This window comes from Mollisia scopiformis (assembly GCF_001500285.1).
Source record: "Mollisia scopiformis unplaced genomic scaffold LY89scaffold_1, whole genome shotgun sequence".
NCBI lineage: Eukaryota > Fungi > Ascomycota > Leotiomycetes > Helotiales > Mollisiaceae > Mollisia > Mollisia scopiformis.
Genome location: NW_017263581.1, coordinates 1,602,354 through 1,617,632, shown reverse-complemented (window position 1 = coordinate 1,617,632; position 15,279 = coordinate 1,602,354). Strand labels below are relative to the sequence as shown.

The following is a 15,279-nucleotide window of genomic DNA, read 5'->3' as shown; positions in this document are numbered from 1 at the left end:
AGTACAAGCCCACATATCCAAGTTCACACTTTCTTTCCTCCTTCACTCAACTAATGCGTCATATCCCTACATTTATGAGTGATTTCAATCCCGGAGAAGGATAGCCTTGAGTCTCCACCCAGCTCAATGTAGAGAAATCTGTGTATCCAATCCACATGAGAACTTGAGCCTCGTGGGTGAAACTTTGAGCTTGTTGAAAAACTTGACGGCTTCATAATCAGAGTCTCTATGCTTTGTGATTCAAACTTGAAATGCCTTTTCTTAGCTTTCCATCCCATCTGTGCCTCCACAAGAGTCTTAAAAGCGACCCCCTCGGCTATATTGGGTCACGTGCACCCCCTTTCTTCACGAATCCCCTCATTGACACATCTGAGTCGTACGGCATTGCTTGGGCGACTGTCTAGTAGAGATACAAGAGTCCAGTGTTCGATGATGCGTGGATATAGCAGGCTGAGTCGCATGATTTGGCTTGGTGACTGTCTGGGAGAAGTGCTCTATCTGTGAGGATTCATGAATATAACTGAGTCGTAAGGCTGACTTGAGTGACTGTCTGATAGATCTATAAAGCTTGATCTATGAAGATCTTCAATCCAAAAACTCTTGGTAACAAAAATAACTTGTTGTCTTACATCCTGCATTGCTTTACGTACTGATCTGAACAACATCATAACATTAAGAACATCAAAATACAAACAAAAGACTAAGTGGAAGCTGTTCACAAGACAGACACGTCGTTCAACTCTTGGATACTAGCCTGCACACATTGGCAATACTTGTAAGTCGACCATCTCTGGGAACTTTGCAAGTTAAGAAACCGTCAAGCATTTGACCGGCGCAAACGCCTCCGCATAAATGTCTCGTAATTTTATGCTGGAATCTACATAGGCGATGAACTAACCTTTAAACTAGCCAATGCGCCAGTGTCTGACTTTTGTTGAGCACATAGAAGATCGTTCTTTCCGTCGCAGGAAAGAACAACAAGCGAAAGTCAACGCTATCAAGAGACGACAACGATCAACACCACAACTTCGAATCCCAAAGCCTCCAATTCCAGGATATCGATCTACGCAACCTCGAGCCTCGATTCCATCATTACAAGTGCAATCCCACACAATGTTACGTGCAACGGTATCTACGAAGGGTCCCTATATGACCAGCCACCAACAGATCGCCGCGGATTCAATCGAAGGAAGAATTCAAAGCTTCTTACAAGAAGTCAAAGGCCTTAGTTATGCTCCTTTCGGTACGTTGAAACAACCTTTATGCCCTCTTCGTGTAGCCAACAAGCTATTCAGGGGCCGGGTTGTTGAAGAGTCTTTGGGCAGTAGCTTATCGAAGAGGTTCTTTGACTTCGGACGGCTCGCTGTCTGATATCTCTATCAATTACCATACTAACTTGTCAATAGCCTCTGCTCTTGTTCGCTTCGTCAAGGATCGTAATACAGTAGACGATGAGTATCTTCGAGTCCAGAAGAACAAGCTCCTATTAGCCCTCGACGGTGTAGTTGATTTATGCAAGACTCAGAGCAATGCTCTACTCGACGGGGTTACTGAGGCAACTACAAAGGAAGTTGGGTGAGTAGCCTCCATATTTGCCGACATAACTGCATTGGACGAATCGTCTCATGTCATTGAATGGGCGATGTACTAACTTGTTGTCAAAGACGTATTAGGAATGGCCTTCTTGGTGTCCCTGATCCTGACCTCGGCACCTCCGTTCCCGGGAATGATTCACTTAGTGTCGATCTTGCCACTGTCGATGGCCTTTTCATGCTACTAGAGGTAGCCCCTGATCAAACCCCTCCCAATTTGGTTGAGCCTCTCTTCGTAGGACAACCTCCTAAAGTCGCTCGTCTTCCACGCAACGCTGCAGAATACAACCAAATCCTCAAGTATAACAGAAAGCTATCGAACGAAGCTTTAGTTCTACATAGCAGGAGCCTCGAGAGCCGTGTCGACGAAGCCTTGAAGCTTGTTCTTAATAAATTCCAAGACGATCTAAAGAGAGAGAAAACTAAAGTTAAGGGTAGACTCAATAACGCTGAGAGGGCAGCTCATAAGACGTACGATGGGTTTCTTTCCACTTCGACGAATGTATTAGCTAACAATACCACCAGTTTCGAAGATAACCTAGAGACTAGCCAGGAGGGTCTGCTTGCTTTATTAAAGCAATTGGAAAGCGCTGAGGTTAGTCAATCATTATGGTCCCAGTGTTGACTGGTGCTAACATGTTCACTAGGATACAGTCAATAAGCTTGCTGACATCAAGCGAGCGAACGACGATGATACCCGTCTAGACTTAGAAGAGGCTCAAGCTGAGGCTCAAGCTAAGGCTCATGCTGTGGTCGGATCTTCTAGTGTACAAGGCAAGGCTAGCACTCCTATCATCATTGATGACGATACCGACCACGAGGCCGACGAACCAGCCAAGCGCCATGATACTGCATCAACTTATGGTCGTGTCGAGTACTGGGATGGGAAGGGGCAATTACCTGTCTCTGGAGAGGGGTCCAAATATGCACATGGCTTCATTGAACCAGTCATTGAAGACGCCAGTGCTGCTAACGTTAAGACTCGTCGCATTGTCCTAACAGGCAAGGAAAATCTCCCTCTCATCGGTGCCAAGAAGCGCAAATTGTCCCCGGATGGTTTTACACACGAGTAGGGTAGACCTCGTCATTATTTCTCTGGTTTTGACTTGAACTTTGACTTCACGCTATTGGCTCAGCTATGCGGACTGGAAAGTTAAGGAATACTTGCATTTCGCGGTTCTTTTCGCCGAAGTTGGGATTAGATAGACCTTGACAAATGCAGACATACATGTACATAATGGGGTGATCAGGTGACGCTTGTGAAAATGTGAAATATGTGATGTGCAGAAATTTGAGACGTTATGGGGTAATGAACTGTTATAGAGAACAGAGAATCCGGGTTGTGTTTAGAGAGCACGATCTCGAGTGATGAAAGATGCGACGCAAGTGAACCATGACGACTAGTCACTAAGACACATGTTGAGTAACATCCTATTCCTGGACAGTCAAAAGGATCTACAGAGCACTTCAAGTTTCTTTGATGAGTGTTCATCACGGGAAGCTTGGGACTCGAGGGCAACAATGAAAGAATCTAAATCATATTCCAAGTTGTCTGCTTCTTTACCGAGGACATCATTAAATCTGCACCAAAGCAGTCCCCAAAGAAGAATGTGTCCCCGAGAAGAGATAGATACACTTGATGATGCCTTCGAGGTTAAAGATCAACATACACATGGGCAAGCTTTGAAGAATGAAGGGAGAGAGCATGTGGGGAAGGAGGAACTGGATTGTGTCTGATGGTGAAGGTCAAATGCCTAATGAGAACCGCAAGTGAAGACGAGAAACGATTTATGCTGCTTTGGGAATGGAGAGGTTAGGAGACATTAGGAGTATGGACTGGAAATCTAAATATGGGCGCCAAAACCTTGATGTATCACAAATCTCCAAAAAAAACCTAGATAGAAAAAGGCCAGCTGCGGCATGAGAGAATTATCTTGAATTCAGTCTATTTGAAAGATGACGCCAACCATCCAAGTCAGCGCGACAATTTTGGTATCCTTAGATGCCCACACCTTAAACTCCGATGCGCCGTAGATGCAGTATGATTTTGTACATCTTCTCAGTCCTTGTCCATGTCGTGATCTTCATCACCACCAAACAAGTCTTCCATAGTACCACCTTCTTCTCCATCTTCGACGCCCTTCTCCTCTATCTCCAATCCTTCCATCGAATCTCCGCCCATCTGTGTATCGTCATCCTCTGCAACCCACTCGCCCTTCAATCCCCATGGCACGCCCGACAGAACGAATCTCTCACTTGGTAGTCTAACACCCCATTCGTTCTGCAGAACTCTTGGCAGAGCGATCTTATTCCTGACTTGTGCAGTCTCCAGTAGAAACTCTTTGCTCAATCCACCGCCGCCGTTCCCGCCACCGAATTGATATTGCAGCCTGCTCTGAATTGCCAGCTGAACAGCATTCGAGCTAACAGCATTGTCTGCCTCTCTAACTCCACCACCAGGAGGTGCGTCCCTCGCGCGAGACTGCTGTGATTGGTATGCATCGGCCGAGAGATGTAGAGCATCGGAGAGGATGGAGGACGAATGACGGTACGCGAAGTCGAGCAGCTGAAGAGGAACCCGTTCTTGGTAGGCAGTGCAACCTAACGAAGAGAGGAGCATATGGATCAGGCGGGCATCTCGTGGGCGTTTGTTGAGGCCGTTGTCTTGGAGAGATGTGAGAGGGATTGATGGATTCGAGATCGTGACTGGTGCTGGCTGGGAGGCTGGTTGTGAAGGAGCGGCTGTTGGCTGGGAGGGAGGAGAGGTATGGCCGTTCGTCTGAGGAGCGTCGCCGTTGACTTCTGCCATATTGACTGTGGTCTCTCAGTATTAATGGATGCCGTATTGTAAATGGGAGGTCGCAACGTCCTGCGCTCGCTTTGCAGGCTTGTTTCGCGGTCGATCGAGAAGAAGATTTATCTATGGAGGACAATCACAGCCTCGGGTCGACAGGGAGCTCTTCGCTGCTCCAAGTTAGATTCTCCACTCAAATATCTGAGAGGAAATCCGCAGTCCTGTCGTTGCTGAATGTCCGGCGCAAAAATGAAGATATTCGAAAGAGAGAGGTCACGAAAGCGCGTTGAAACCAGAATGAACCCTTGTCAGAGCACTGACCACACCTTAAAATTTCGCCCCTCTGAATCTGCCCCTCCATCATCCAATCCGTTGTCGGACATTGTAAGAAAATCTTGAGTCGAATCGAGTCACATTTCTTCAACTTCTTCTCTTTCACTTTGCTCCAGGTTACAATTCAAAATGGACACGATCCTGCCCCTACCATTCCTGCCCAGTGTCGACTTGGCCAGTCCTCCTACTGCAGACTCTCCAGGCTTTACGAGAAAACAATTATCTTATCTAGGATGCGTCCACTTCGTAGCTACCGACTCGAATATCGACCAATTGATGATCTTCTTGCAGAGACATGTGTCAATTGAGGCATACGTGGATGTATCTGGCATATCATCTGAAGAGGATATCATTACAATCCTTGATTCTGGTGCTCGAAAGGTGTTCGTCACAGCTGGACAACTCAATGGTCTGACCAAGTTTGAGGATCGAGTCATACCAATTGTTTCTGCAGAAGATACCAAAACTGAGACCTCATACCCAAATGGCGTCCTTGTGTCATCTACAGACGTACGGTCAACTCGATCCAAGTTGCAGGCTTTGACTCAACAAAAGACATCTCCCATCTTCTTCACAAGTTCCCAAGACCATGTTGAATTAGCAAAAGTATCTGCCGCAATTCCAATCATACCTTTCAATAGCCTTACGATATCCGGAGAAGGAAAGATATCTGTACCGGAGCTGATCGCTTCCTCATGGACTTCGGACAGGCCAGACGGATTGATCCCAACTGTGGTCACGGATGAGAGAGGCATTGCTCTTGGATTGGTATACAGCGGCCAGGAGAGCTTGGGAGAGTCATTGAAGACTGGCACAGGAGTATATCAAAGTCGGAAGCGAGGACTGTGGTATAAGGGAGCTACTTCTGGAGACACACAAGAGCTTGTCCGAGTATCTCTAGACTGTGATCAGGATTGCTTGAAGTTTGTGGTTCGACAGAAGGGTCGTGGTAAGTAACGTCTAGGTTTCGGATAGACATGTACTGATTCACAAAAGGATTCTGCCACCTACCTCAATCGACATGTTTTGGCGAACTACGAGGGATTTCGAAGCTCGAGAAGACACTGAAGTCAAGAAAGGAGTCAGCACCTGAAGGCTCATATACTGCACGACTAGTTTCCGACGAAAAGTTATTACGAGCTAAGATTATGGAAGAAGCTGAAGAATTATGTGATGCCACTACTAAGGAAGACGTCGCTTTCGAGGCAGCAGATTTGATCTACTTTGCTCTTACAAAAGCTGTTGGCGCCGGAGTTAGCTTGTCTGATATCGAGAAGAGTCTTGATAGGAAAAGTCGAAAGGTCAAGAGAAGACAAGGCGATGCTAAAGGACAATGGGCCGAGAAGGAAGGCATCACTAATGGCACAAATGGTACTACTAAGCCAGCAGAGGTAAAGGAAGCAGTCAAGGAAGCTGCCTCTGTTCCAAAGTCTGCTGAAGACAATGCTGGACTGAAAAATGGCCGAATCACAATGAGACGCTACAATGCGGCATCAACGTCACCAGAAGATCTCAACGCAGCATTACAGCGCCCCTCGCAAAGGTCAACAGAAATGATCATGGGTATAGTTAACCCTATCATCAAAGCTGTACAGACCGGTGGAGACAAAGCTTTGCTATCATACACACACAAATTCGAGAAAGCGACCTCACTCACTTCTCCTGTCCTTAAGGCGCCATATCCTCAGTCTTTGATGAATCTGCCTCTGGAGACGATTGAAGCAATCGATGTTTCATTCGAAAACATTCGCAAGTTCCACGCCGCTCAAAAAGAAGAGAAGCCGCTTCAAGTCGAAACCATGCCCGGAATTGTTTGCAGTCGGTTTGCAAGACCAATTGAGCGTGTTGGCTTGTACGTACCTGGCGGTACCGCTGTGCTACCATCCACTGCTCTCATGCTTGGCGTTCCTGCTATGGTTGCAGGCTGCAAGACCATCGTTCTCGCTTCTCCTCCTCGTGCTGATGGCAGCATTACTCCGGAGATCGTATACGTTGCTCACAAAGTTGGCGCAGAATCTATCGTCCTTGCTGGTGGTGCCCAAGCCGTTGCTGCGATGGCATATGGTACTGAGTCGGTGTCTAAAGTGGACAAGATTCTTGGACCTGGAAACCAGTTCGTCACCGCGGCAAAGATGTACGTTAGCAACGATACCAATGCAGGTGTCAGCATCGACATGCCAGCAGGACCTTCAGAAGTACTCGTTATTGCTGACAAGGACGCGAACCCTGCATTCGTTGCTTCAGATCTTCTTTCACAAGCAGAGCATGGAGTCGACAGTCAAGTCATTCTTATCGCAGTTGATCTTTCCGAGAAGGAACTATCTGCGATTGAGGATGAATTGCACAAGCAAGCTATGGCATTACCGCGGGTTGACATCGTTAGAGGTGCTATTGAGCACTCGGTCACACTCGTGGTGAAGGATATCAAGGAAGCCATGGCTCTAAGCAATGAGTATGCTCCAGAGCACTTGATCCTCCAAGTCAAGGACGCCGCTGGCTTGGTATCGTTGGTGCAAAATGCCGGCTCAGTGTTCATTGGCGAATGGACGCCGGAGAGTGTGGGAGATTACTCTGCTGGTGTCAATCATTCTTTGCGTAAGTTTGTCTCTAATCTTGCCTACTCAAGCCGTGCATATCTAGCTGCTTCCCATGCATATCTAATTCATTGTAAAAAGCTGACGATGTTCCAGCGACGTATGGCTATGCCAAGCAGTACTCAGGTGTCAATCTTGGATCTTTCACCAAGCACATCACCAGCTCCAACCTAACAGCTCAAGGTCTGCGCAACGTTGGCGGGGCAGTGATGCAGCTCGCTAAGGTCGAAGAGCTCGAGGCTCACAGGCGAGCGGTGAGTATCAGGATACAGTACATGGATGATAACAAGATATGATGTCCGGTGGATGGCAGTTGTATATTGATGAGAGAAATTAAAAAAAATAAAAAAAGATTGTTAGTTTTGCTCGTACATCTCAAATCAACGCGTCCCGTTATCCTCTCGTTGGCGGATTGTAATTGAAACATGTAGGAATGCACAGAACCTTCTATGTCTAACGCGACTTTGTGACTTAGTACGCATATCACTCCCCCAAAAGCGTAGTAACCTTCAACTTCTATCTCAAATGTTAAATTGTGTTGCCAAATATCTGGGAAATCAAAGGATGCTTAACGATCTTTCTAAAGAACGCGACATGTAAGCACGGCTTGCGATAGCGAGTTATTCAATTCAAGAAGAAGATCAAACCTTCAAAGGCTTTGAGATGAAAGTCGTGACTCTATTGACATGCAACCAATGCAGTCCTGAAGCTATCGCAAGCTACATCAATCAAGAGTACCCAGGTGCTCTGGATTGAACTACGAACTTATATCTGAGAAAATAACTCCTATCAAAATGCTGTCAAGGGCCTTCGTACTTACAATGAATGTACACACAACAGCAGGCCAGGTGGGCCGGTATGCAGGCATTATGGCAGCCGTGTTTAGCTCCTGACCACATCAGCTCGCATTTGGGTGGTGTGACATGGGATAGACAATATGGGACACTGATGTTCCAATTGGTTGCATCTTATTGCTGTGCGCCAGAGGCGTTGTGGCTGACGAGTTTCACCCAACACCATTATTTCTTTTGCTGCGTGTCAAAATTCCTGGTTCTTCCAAGCATTCCACGGCTGAGCCGTGGGTGCAACGCAAACCAAAGCGACTTCCCCAGCATCTTCATCCTAGATCTGTCATTGAAACGAATGGATCCTCTCTCTGCGTTAGCGATAGTTGGGTTTGTTGTTGCTTCGATACCAACAGCAATAAGCCTGAATCTACTCGTGGCTAAGATCTTGACAAGGGGATCGAAAGGCCTTTGCGTCGTCTCTGAGGATGAGCATGCGCAAGTCGAGTACGTGATCAGAAAATTCCTGCTTAGAAATGACTGATACGGAATAATAGTATTGTCTTTGTTCATGGCTTGGGAGGTGATCCGCACGAGACCTGGTGTACTCGGGACACGACGAAGAAGGTTAACTGGATGACTGATCTCCTGCCCGAGGATATACGATCAACAACCCCTTCTCGGATTCTTACCTTCGGTTATTCGCAACGTCTTTTCTCGATTCCAAGCTATGGATTTCTAGGAAAGAGAACCAGGCCGTCGATTTTAGATAATAAGGTTATCAAGTATCTTCCACAGGCACTATATCTTCACTCGAAAGGACTCATGGAAGAATTGACTATACTGCGGGGAGAATACGCTCGTGATAGACCGATAATCTTTGTAGCCCACAATCTAGGAGGATTGATCGTGAAAAGTACTCTCGTCCAAGCCAGCGCCGATGTAGGTGAATATAGTCGACATAAAGCGATCCAGTTGTCCACTACTGGAGTACTATTCTTTGGCACCCCACAGAGAGAGACATCAAGAAAATCTTGGAGTAAGCTATTGACTAGAATCTTCACTGTCTCCCTAGAGCTCCCGGCAATATCTCTTGGAGAATCAATCACAGCGCAAGCTGAGCTTTTTGATCTGCAAGTCCAACGATACAAAAGCATCGAGATGAATTTTCAAAATTATGCTTTTTACGAGAAGTACATGACACAAAAGGAGCCCTCGGTTAAATTATACGTATGATGAGTTCGCTCCTGGTATAGGATATTGTTGCTAATCAATCCAGGTTGTTCCCGAAGAATCTGTGCTGCCAACGAATGCTCGCCCATGGTGGCATAAGATTCGGCTTGATAGAAACCACCAAAATATGGTGAAATTCGAAAGAGATGATGAGGACTATCAGATAGTCTTGGGGTGTATAAAAACGTGCGTTTCGCATTCAAAAGAAGCTTCGGAAAGATGCTTAGAGTTTTATAAGAAATTAGGTATGCATGTCGACCATTGGGTGATGTTTTAGCTTCTGAATCGAGTGAAGGCATAGCTCACAACGATACTTTCATGGGACAGCAACAACTGGAAATGACGCCAGCTCGGATCGATGATCCAAAGGTATTGAATTCAATCATCAGAATAAAGTCATGGGGAAAGGAACACCGACGCAAAGAAGCCGAGGAGTCATTAAAAGAAGAGCTTTCTCGCAGCGAGAAAGACAACGGGCTTTCATCCGGATCTACTCTGGAACTCATCAATCAACTAGCGCAGCACTATGTTGAATTTGAGGAGTATTCGAAGGCTGAACAGCTATACAAACGTGCTTTCGTGGCAACTCAAGATCACCAGGGACCACTACACCTCAAAACTGCTGCAATTCTGCAACGTATAGCTGACGTCGAAAAAGAGCAAGGGCATTATGCTGAGGCATCAGAATGCCTCTCTCGTGTGGAAGCAATCCAGAATGCCGTTCTACCGCCAGGAGATCCTCAAACCTTGAGTACACGTGCTTCCATTGCGATATTATACGACAAACAGAAGCAGTGGCAACAGGCCGAAGGACTATACAAGCGAGTTATCAGCGAAAGGGAGAAGTACCTCGACAAATATCACGAAGATATGCTTATGGTGATAGAGAATCTGGCGCTGAGTTACCAGATGCGAGGGAAAAGATGGTTATCGCTGTCAGCAGAGCAATACAAACTAGTTCTTGACCGCCGGGAAGAGTCAATGAGACGAGGAGGCAAACATGGTGATGATTCTCGTGCAGCGATAACGGTCAAAAAGCTGGCACAGATTTACAAAGAAATGAGGGCTTGGAGATCTCTGCGGAATCTGCACCATGATTGGCCTTCAGTTTTCAGTGAGGATGGTGAAGACGTGGAAAGGTACACAGACCCGAATGAGAGCTGCACCGACCCATTCACCAAATGAGCTATTGGCCAGTAGAGCGAATGATTAGTATAAAGCTTCACTTCTTTCAATTCAGAGGCAGTCTCGTGTTTCTCTTGATAGTTATGATACCCTATTAGAATTATTTCTGTATATACACCGTAATACACGTGTCTGCGACACTGCCGTTGGAAATCGGTGTATATACATACGTAAGTACACAGTTGATCGCTCGTTCAATCAAAGGACTCTACAGTTGAGCTTATCTTCGATGGCATTACGCTCTACCATGCGAAATACCTACAGCCATGACTTACTAAACGGAGGCTTTTCTGGATTGTATTTAAAATCGCTTGGATTCGTATACTCAGTTATAGCAGTTAACTTGAGAGCTGTGCATTTCTTGAGGTTCAAATCGAACTAACTTTTCGTGTTGTGTTTGCGGCCCTGTCTAAGCAAGACGAGATACTAAGTTAAGTTAAAACTCTCCTTAGTCGGCTACTCCCCCCCCCCTGTCGGCCACCTCGCTTAAGCACACCGCTAGACATACCCTCCCACTTTCGACCTCAATATTTTAATAAATCCTTAATTAAATTCTTCCAAACTTGCTAGTCAGCTTGAACCGATTATGAATACTAAATATACTGAAGAGGACATCTAATGAGCACTTGAGGATGTTGCAAAAGGAATGTTAGTGCGGAGAGTTAGTCTGAAGTGGGGGCCACTAAGGAGTACTCTTGGAGATAGAATAGCCGGCCGCATCTCTCGATTAGAGGTTAACTAACCTAATTAGAGGCTTTTTCTGGTTCAAGAGGAACATTTAGCAGAATGGGTCCTTGTTTAAGAAAGCATTGGGTTAAGCCCTACTTATGCGCAAATCCGAGCTTTTGCCGGCCGGATATTATGGGCTAAACATAATGCCTTACTTCTTGGAAAACGATGGATGTCTAATTTTATACAGCGCAATTTTATTTTTAAGACTAAAAAATAATATTAAATCGATTTTGTGCGTGTAAGTAGTGCAACTACTAATATAATTAAACTTTAGTCTCGAAAATTGGAGGTGCCCGCTATTAAGGCCATTAAACCTGAAAACCGCTAGAATATGGATGAAGCAGGCATCATGGAAGATCAAAGAGAAAATGGCCTAGTAGTTAGGAGTGCTAAAAAACGTTTTATTTAAAAGAAATAGCTTAGATCGAGAGTCTAGACTTTATTTATTAAATGCATTTTCGCAGCCGGCAAGGCACTCAAACTATTAGTGATTTATAAAAGGAAGTGGGTTTAGCAGCAATAATTCGGCTTGGATATAGATAATTATAAGAGTTGGAAGTTCGAAGCAACCAATAATAGGTGAACTACTAATACTACTACATTAAAGTGGTTAAAGTTAGTGTTTATTCTTTAATTTGCATCACGTGATCTTAAGGAGTATCGTTTACTTATTCTTGATGGCCATGGGAGCTATGAAACTACAAAGTTTATGTAAGAGTGCTTTAAGAACAAGATTTACTTGTTATTTTTGCTATTTCATACTTTTTATGTGCTTTAACCATTGGATTTATCGATTTTTCCCCCCTAAAGCGCGTTTACCGAAAGCACTTAGGTGCTTTACTTATAATAAACGATTTAACTTTAATTAGTAAGCGAAAATTCTTAGAGTGTTATAAACAAGCTCGAATAGATACTTTAATATATCTAAATTGCAAGTAAAAGTGGTTTGCTTTAAGCTTATAGCCGGTTCGCATATCAAAGCCCCTCATGAACCGATTATTGCTTGAAAATAGCAATAAACGGGCCGACAATGCCTCAGAAACTTTTAGGAATGTTGAAGCACTCGAGTGGCACACTTCTAATTTAATAGTCGAGTGGGGGACTTTTCAAAAGAGTGCAAATATTTGATTGCAAGTTAGGCAAATCACGGGGCTTAGGACACTTGATTTATCCACTTCTAGAATACTTTTCAAAAAAGTGGCCAAAAGCATAGATCAAAAGGATATTATTATTGCACAGCAAGAGCGCAAGATCAAGCAATTGGAGGCTAAAGTAATGGATTTGTAGCCTAGAAAAAGGCGCAAGGTAGAAACATCCCCTAATTCGAGGTTCGCTACTATCGAAGATATTAAGAGAGCCCAAAAAGCGGTTGGTGAGCGCCCAAACGTATCATCAGACTTAGAGGACACTATTACACTCGCCTCTACTTTATCTTATATAATTATTGAAGAATGAAAAAGTTATTAAGCTTCAAAGTGGGAGGGTCTGAATTAAGCGAGGTGGCCGACAGGGGGGGTGGCCGACTAGGGGGGGTTTTGACTTATTGTATCATCGCTCACTGTCTCATTCGACTTAAAGTGCTTGTCGACCCAGTCTGCGAATCTCTGCTGAGCTTGAAGATGATAATCTTTCAACAGTAACCTCTCAGGGTAAAGAGAGTTGACGTTATTGATGACTACCACGGTTCGCGTTCCTTGAATAGCAACAGATGAAGACAGGTTTTTCAAGCCAGGACTGAAGCTTCCTATCCATAGCATCAATATGTGGCCCAATGACTTCATCGACGCTGCCCAATCGATGAATCCCGATTGATCTGGTGAGTCGGGCTGGAAGTGTTGAATGAACCATTCGGCCTGTATGATAACTCTATGCTCAACAAGATGAGTTCGGCGCCAAATATCTGTTAAAGTATCAAGTAATCGTGGTGCCGTTTCCCCCCTGTCATTTATAGCATGGACAAATATCTTCTTCGAGCGCCTCAGATCACCTTCGATGCGAAGTATGTTCTTTCGGTCTTGATCGATAGTTTCGAGTCGCTTGCGAAACTTCCACTTTCTCCAAATTTGCAAAGGCCTCAAGGTCTTGTGAAGACAATAGGGCAAGACAAGGCAACAACAAGTCGTGAAGTATAATTGCCTTTTTTGTTGACTCAAAGCATCATTTATATGGGCAATGGGCTTCAGAATAGAACTCATAAGAAGGTTCAAGGCAGAGGTGGTGTTCGTGATCCCAACTATAGTGAAAATGCTCAAAAACGCCCACAAAAGCCAAGAGAATATAGCTTGTAAGACGCGCCGAGTACCCGATTGGAGATTTTTGTGGCGATCAATGTACCAGTCGGTTCCGTTCGAGTACACCACTGGGATAAACCAATCCTGCACTTCAACTTCTTTCTTGTTTCTGTACGACCAGCGTAAGGAGTTCCTTCGCAGGTCTTTTCTGGCCCTGGTGGCTGCTTCCGCAAACTCCTCACGCTCGACAAAGATTTGGTGATAGAACGTGCTGTAGAAAATCTTGGACATGCTGTCAGGCGCATTGTAGGACAATCCAAGCACGCAACACAGGCCACTTTCCAGAAAGCTCAAGCTGAGATTGGCGTGTATGCTTGAATCTGCTTTGGCTGATTTACAAGCACTCAATACTGCACAGTCGATATTGTTGTTCAAGAGTACTTGTGCGATTGTGCCAGCTTCTACAGGCGTCGTAAGAAGCTGCTGGGTGAACTCATCAAACTCATTGAACTCAAGGTAAGCCCCTCTTGAATTTCTATGAAAATCATTAGTAAATTGACATCGCGTTCTAGAAAAAACTGGATTTCTTACGAGACTCCACCACGCATATCAAAGTGAACCACCCGGAAAGCATGCTGGGGGCCCATTCTCGAATGCCTCTCGAGATGCGCTTCCAATTCGTTCAAGCTTCCAGGACGGACCACTTCTATGTGAATGCACTGATGAGAGCCGCTGATTTCGAGCTCTTCCTGTGCTTCCAGGAGTGCACATTGGACATTGGTGGGATTGTAATAGTCAATCTTTGATTTGTCGTAGAGGTGTTTTCTTGCAACTACTAGAAGTATGTTGAATTTTTCAACCTTCCCATCTTGACGGCGAAGACTCGTAGATGTGGTTGTACTTCTAGCATAGCGTCTAACTGTCACGCAGACCGGTTCCAAATTCCTCATATAACTTCGTACTGACCACAGCTTAGTGTCTTCTAAGTGTTCCCAATGAACACTATGAATGGATCGCTGCGCATGATCTGTTTGGAGTTCATGTATCTGTATCTCAACCTTGCACCCTATGAAACTCCAAAGAAAGCTATTCAGACCAAGTGAGTGAAAGAGATCTTTCCGATATTTATCGATCTTGTCCCGTGTGGCAGCGGACTTCTTGCGACTCTTTTCGTTGATTTCTTCATCCATTGTTCTGTCGAGATATTTCGAGACCTCCTCATAGTCGCCTGAGTGAAATGGGTCACGTACTATAATGTTTTCGTCGTAAAGTTGATGTTCGTCGATCTTTATTTCCATCCGCAATCGCCATTGCTGAAACTGGCCCTCGAAGCTACTCGACTCTGTCCTTTCGATTTTGATCACGACCTTTTTGCATATAGAGCTCCACATATTCGACAGCAAGGTCAAAAATGTTGCGGACAGGCGGTACCGACCAAAAGAGGGACAATTCAAGGAAAGAACCAGAAGAACACCAGAGAGGAATTAATCAAGGATGATCATTCAGCAGTGCGGAAAGTCTCATATTAATTTTGAACCTAGCCAAACATAAATAACGCCACATGAACGGATTGGAAGAGAAATGCATGAAAGTACGCCACAGACACATTGGTGTGCGGGCGGAGCCTACCCTGACAGGCGAGCCTCAAAACGCCACCATTTCAGTGTCAGCCGCTTGGAGCCTGATTGGAGTCTCGCCCAGTCTGCTGGACAGAAACAATAATACAACAATAGATGGTGGAGGCAGAGATCTTCTGTGGCTTGGCGGCTGAGGATGCGGGTGAGGCAGCATTCATTCTAT

General features: G+C 45.1%; 6 protein-coding genes across 6 annotated transcripts; 4 read left to right on the top strand and 2 right to left on the bottom strand.

Annotated features, from left to right (window-relative positions):
• Positions 1-912: 912 nt before the first annotated feature.
• Positions 913-2,665, top strand: LY89DRAFT_713155 (uncharacterized protein; the record flags this gene model as incomplete). Its single annotated transcript, XM_018218031.1, has 5 exons — positions 913-1,243; positions 1,407-1,575; positions 1,665-2,063; positions 2,118-2,187; positions 2,240-2,665. The coding sequence occupies 5 exons, from the start codon at positions 913-915 to the stop codon at positions 2,663-2,665; spliced, it is 1,395 nt and encodes a 464-aa protein (XP_018078625.1).
• Positions 2,666-3,508: 843 nt separating this feature from the next.
• Positions 3,509-4,641, bottom strand: LY89DRAFT_679444 (TFIID-31kDa-domain-containing protein). Its single transcript, XM_018213874.1, has one exon. It carries the CDS (start codon positions 4,399-4,401, stop codon positions 3,652-3,654), a length of 750 nt encoding a protein of 249 aa, XP_018078624.1. The 5' UTR covers positions 4,402-4,641; the 3' UTR covers positions 3,509-3,651.
• A 119-nt stretch (positions 4,642-4,760) lies between these two features.
• Positions 4,761-7,682, top strand: LY89DRAFT_634247 (histidine biosynthesis trifunctional-protein). Its single transcript, XM_018211383.1, has 3 exons — positions 4,761-5,668; positions 5,716-7,314; positions 7,410-7,682. The coding sequence occupies exons 1-3, from the start codon at positions 4,849-4,851 to the stop codon at positions 7,607-7,609; spliced, it is 2,619 nt and encodes an 872-aa protein (XP_018078623.1). The 5' UTR covers positions 4,761-4,848; the 3' UTR covers positions 7,610-7,682.
• A 670-nt stretch (positions 7,683-8,352) lies between these two features.
• On the top strand, positions 8,353-9,822 carry LY89DRAFT_16754 (uncharacterized protein). Its single transcript, XM_018205546.1, has 5 exons — positions 8,353-8,605; positions 8,656-9,328; positions 9,378-9,517; positions 9,570-9,576; positions 9,627-9,822. The coding sequence occupies exons 1-4, from the start codon at positions 8,457-8,459 to the stop codon at positions 9,574-9,576; spliced, it is 969 nt and encodes a 322-aa protein (XP_018078622.1). The 5' UTR covers positions 8,353-8,456; the 3' UTR covers positions 9,627-9,822.
• On the top strand, positions 9,752-10,207 carry LY89DRAFT_537851 (uncharacterized protein; the record flags this gene model as incomplete). The annotated part of the gene is made up of 1 exon (XM_018208121.1): positions 9,752-10,207. A coding segment is annotated over one exon (456 nt), but the record flags the coding sequence as incomplete, so codon positions are not given.
• A 2,543-nt stretch (positions 10,208-12,750) lies between these two features.
• On the bottom strand, positions 12,751-13,507 carry LY89DRAFT_679442 (uncharacterized protein). Its single transcript, XM_018213873.1, has one exon. The coding sequence runs from the start codon at positions 13,441-13,443 to the stop codon at positions 12,772-12,774; it is 672 nt and encodes a 223-aa protein (XP_018078620.1). The 5' UTR covers positions 13,444-13,507; the 3' UTR covers positions 12,751-12,771.
• Between the last annotated feature and the right edge of the window lie 1,772 nt (positions 13,508-15,279).

Coding starts and splice junctions, on each gene's coding strand:
- LY89DRAFT_16754 (XM_018205546.1), top strand. CDS start 8,457: ATGGATCCTCTCTCTGCGTTAGCGATAGTTGGGTTTGTTGTTGCTTCG. Junction 8,606..8,655: donor GATGAGCATGCGCAAGTCGA/GTACGTGATCAG, acceptor ACGGAATAATAG/TATTGTCTTTGTTCATGGCT. Junction 9,329..9,377: donor AGCCCTCGGTTAAATTATAC/GTATGATGAGTT, acceptor TAATCAATCCAG/GTTGTTCCCGAAGAATCTGT.
- LY89DRAFT_679442 (XM_018213873.1), bottom strand. CDS start 13,443: ATGAGTTCTATTCTGAAGCCCATTGCCCATATAAATGATGCTTTGAGT.
- LY89DRAFT_679444 (XM_018213874.1), bottom strand. CDS start 4,401: ATGGCAGAAGTCAACGGCGACGCTCCTCAGACGAACGGCCATACCTCT.
- LY89DRAFT_634247 (XM_018211383.1), top strand. CDS start 4,849: ATGGACACGATCCTGCCCCTACCATTCCTGCCCAGTGTCGACTTGGCC. Junction 5,669..5,715: donor GGTTCGACAGAAGGGTCGTG/GTAAGTAACGTC, acceptor GATTCACAAAAG/GATTCTGCCACCTACCTCAA. Junction 7,315..7,409: donor TGGTGTCAATCATTCTTTGC/GTAAGTTTGTCT, acceptor ACGATGTTCCAG/CGACGTATGGCTATGCCAAG.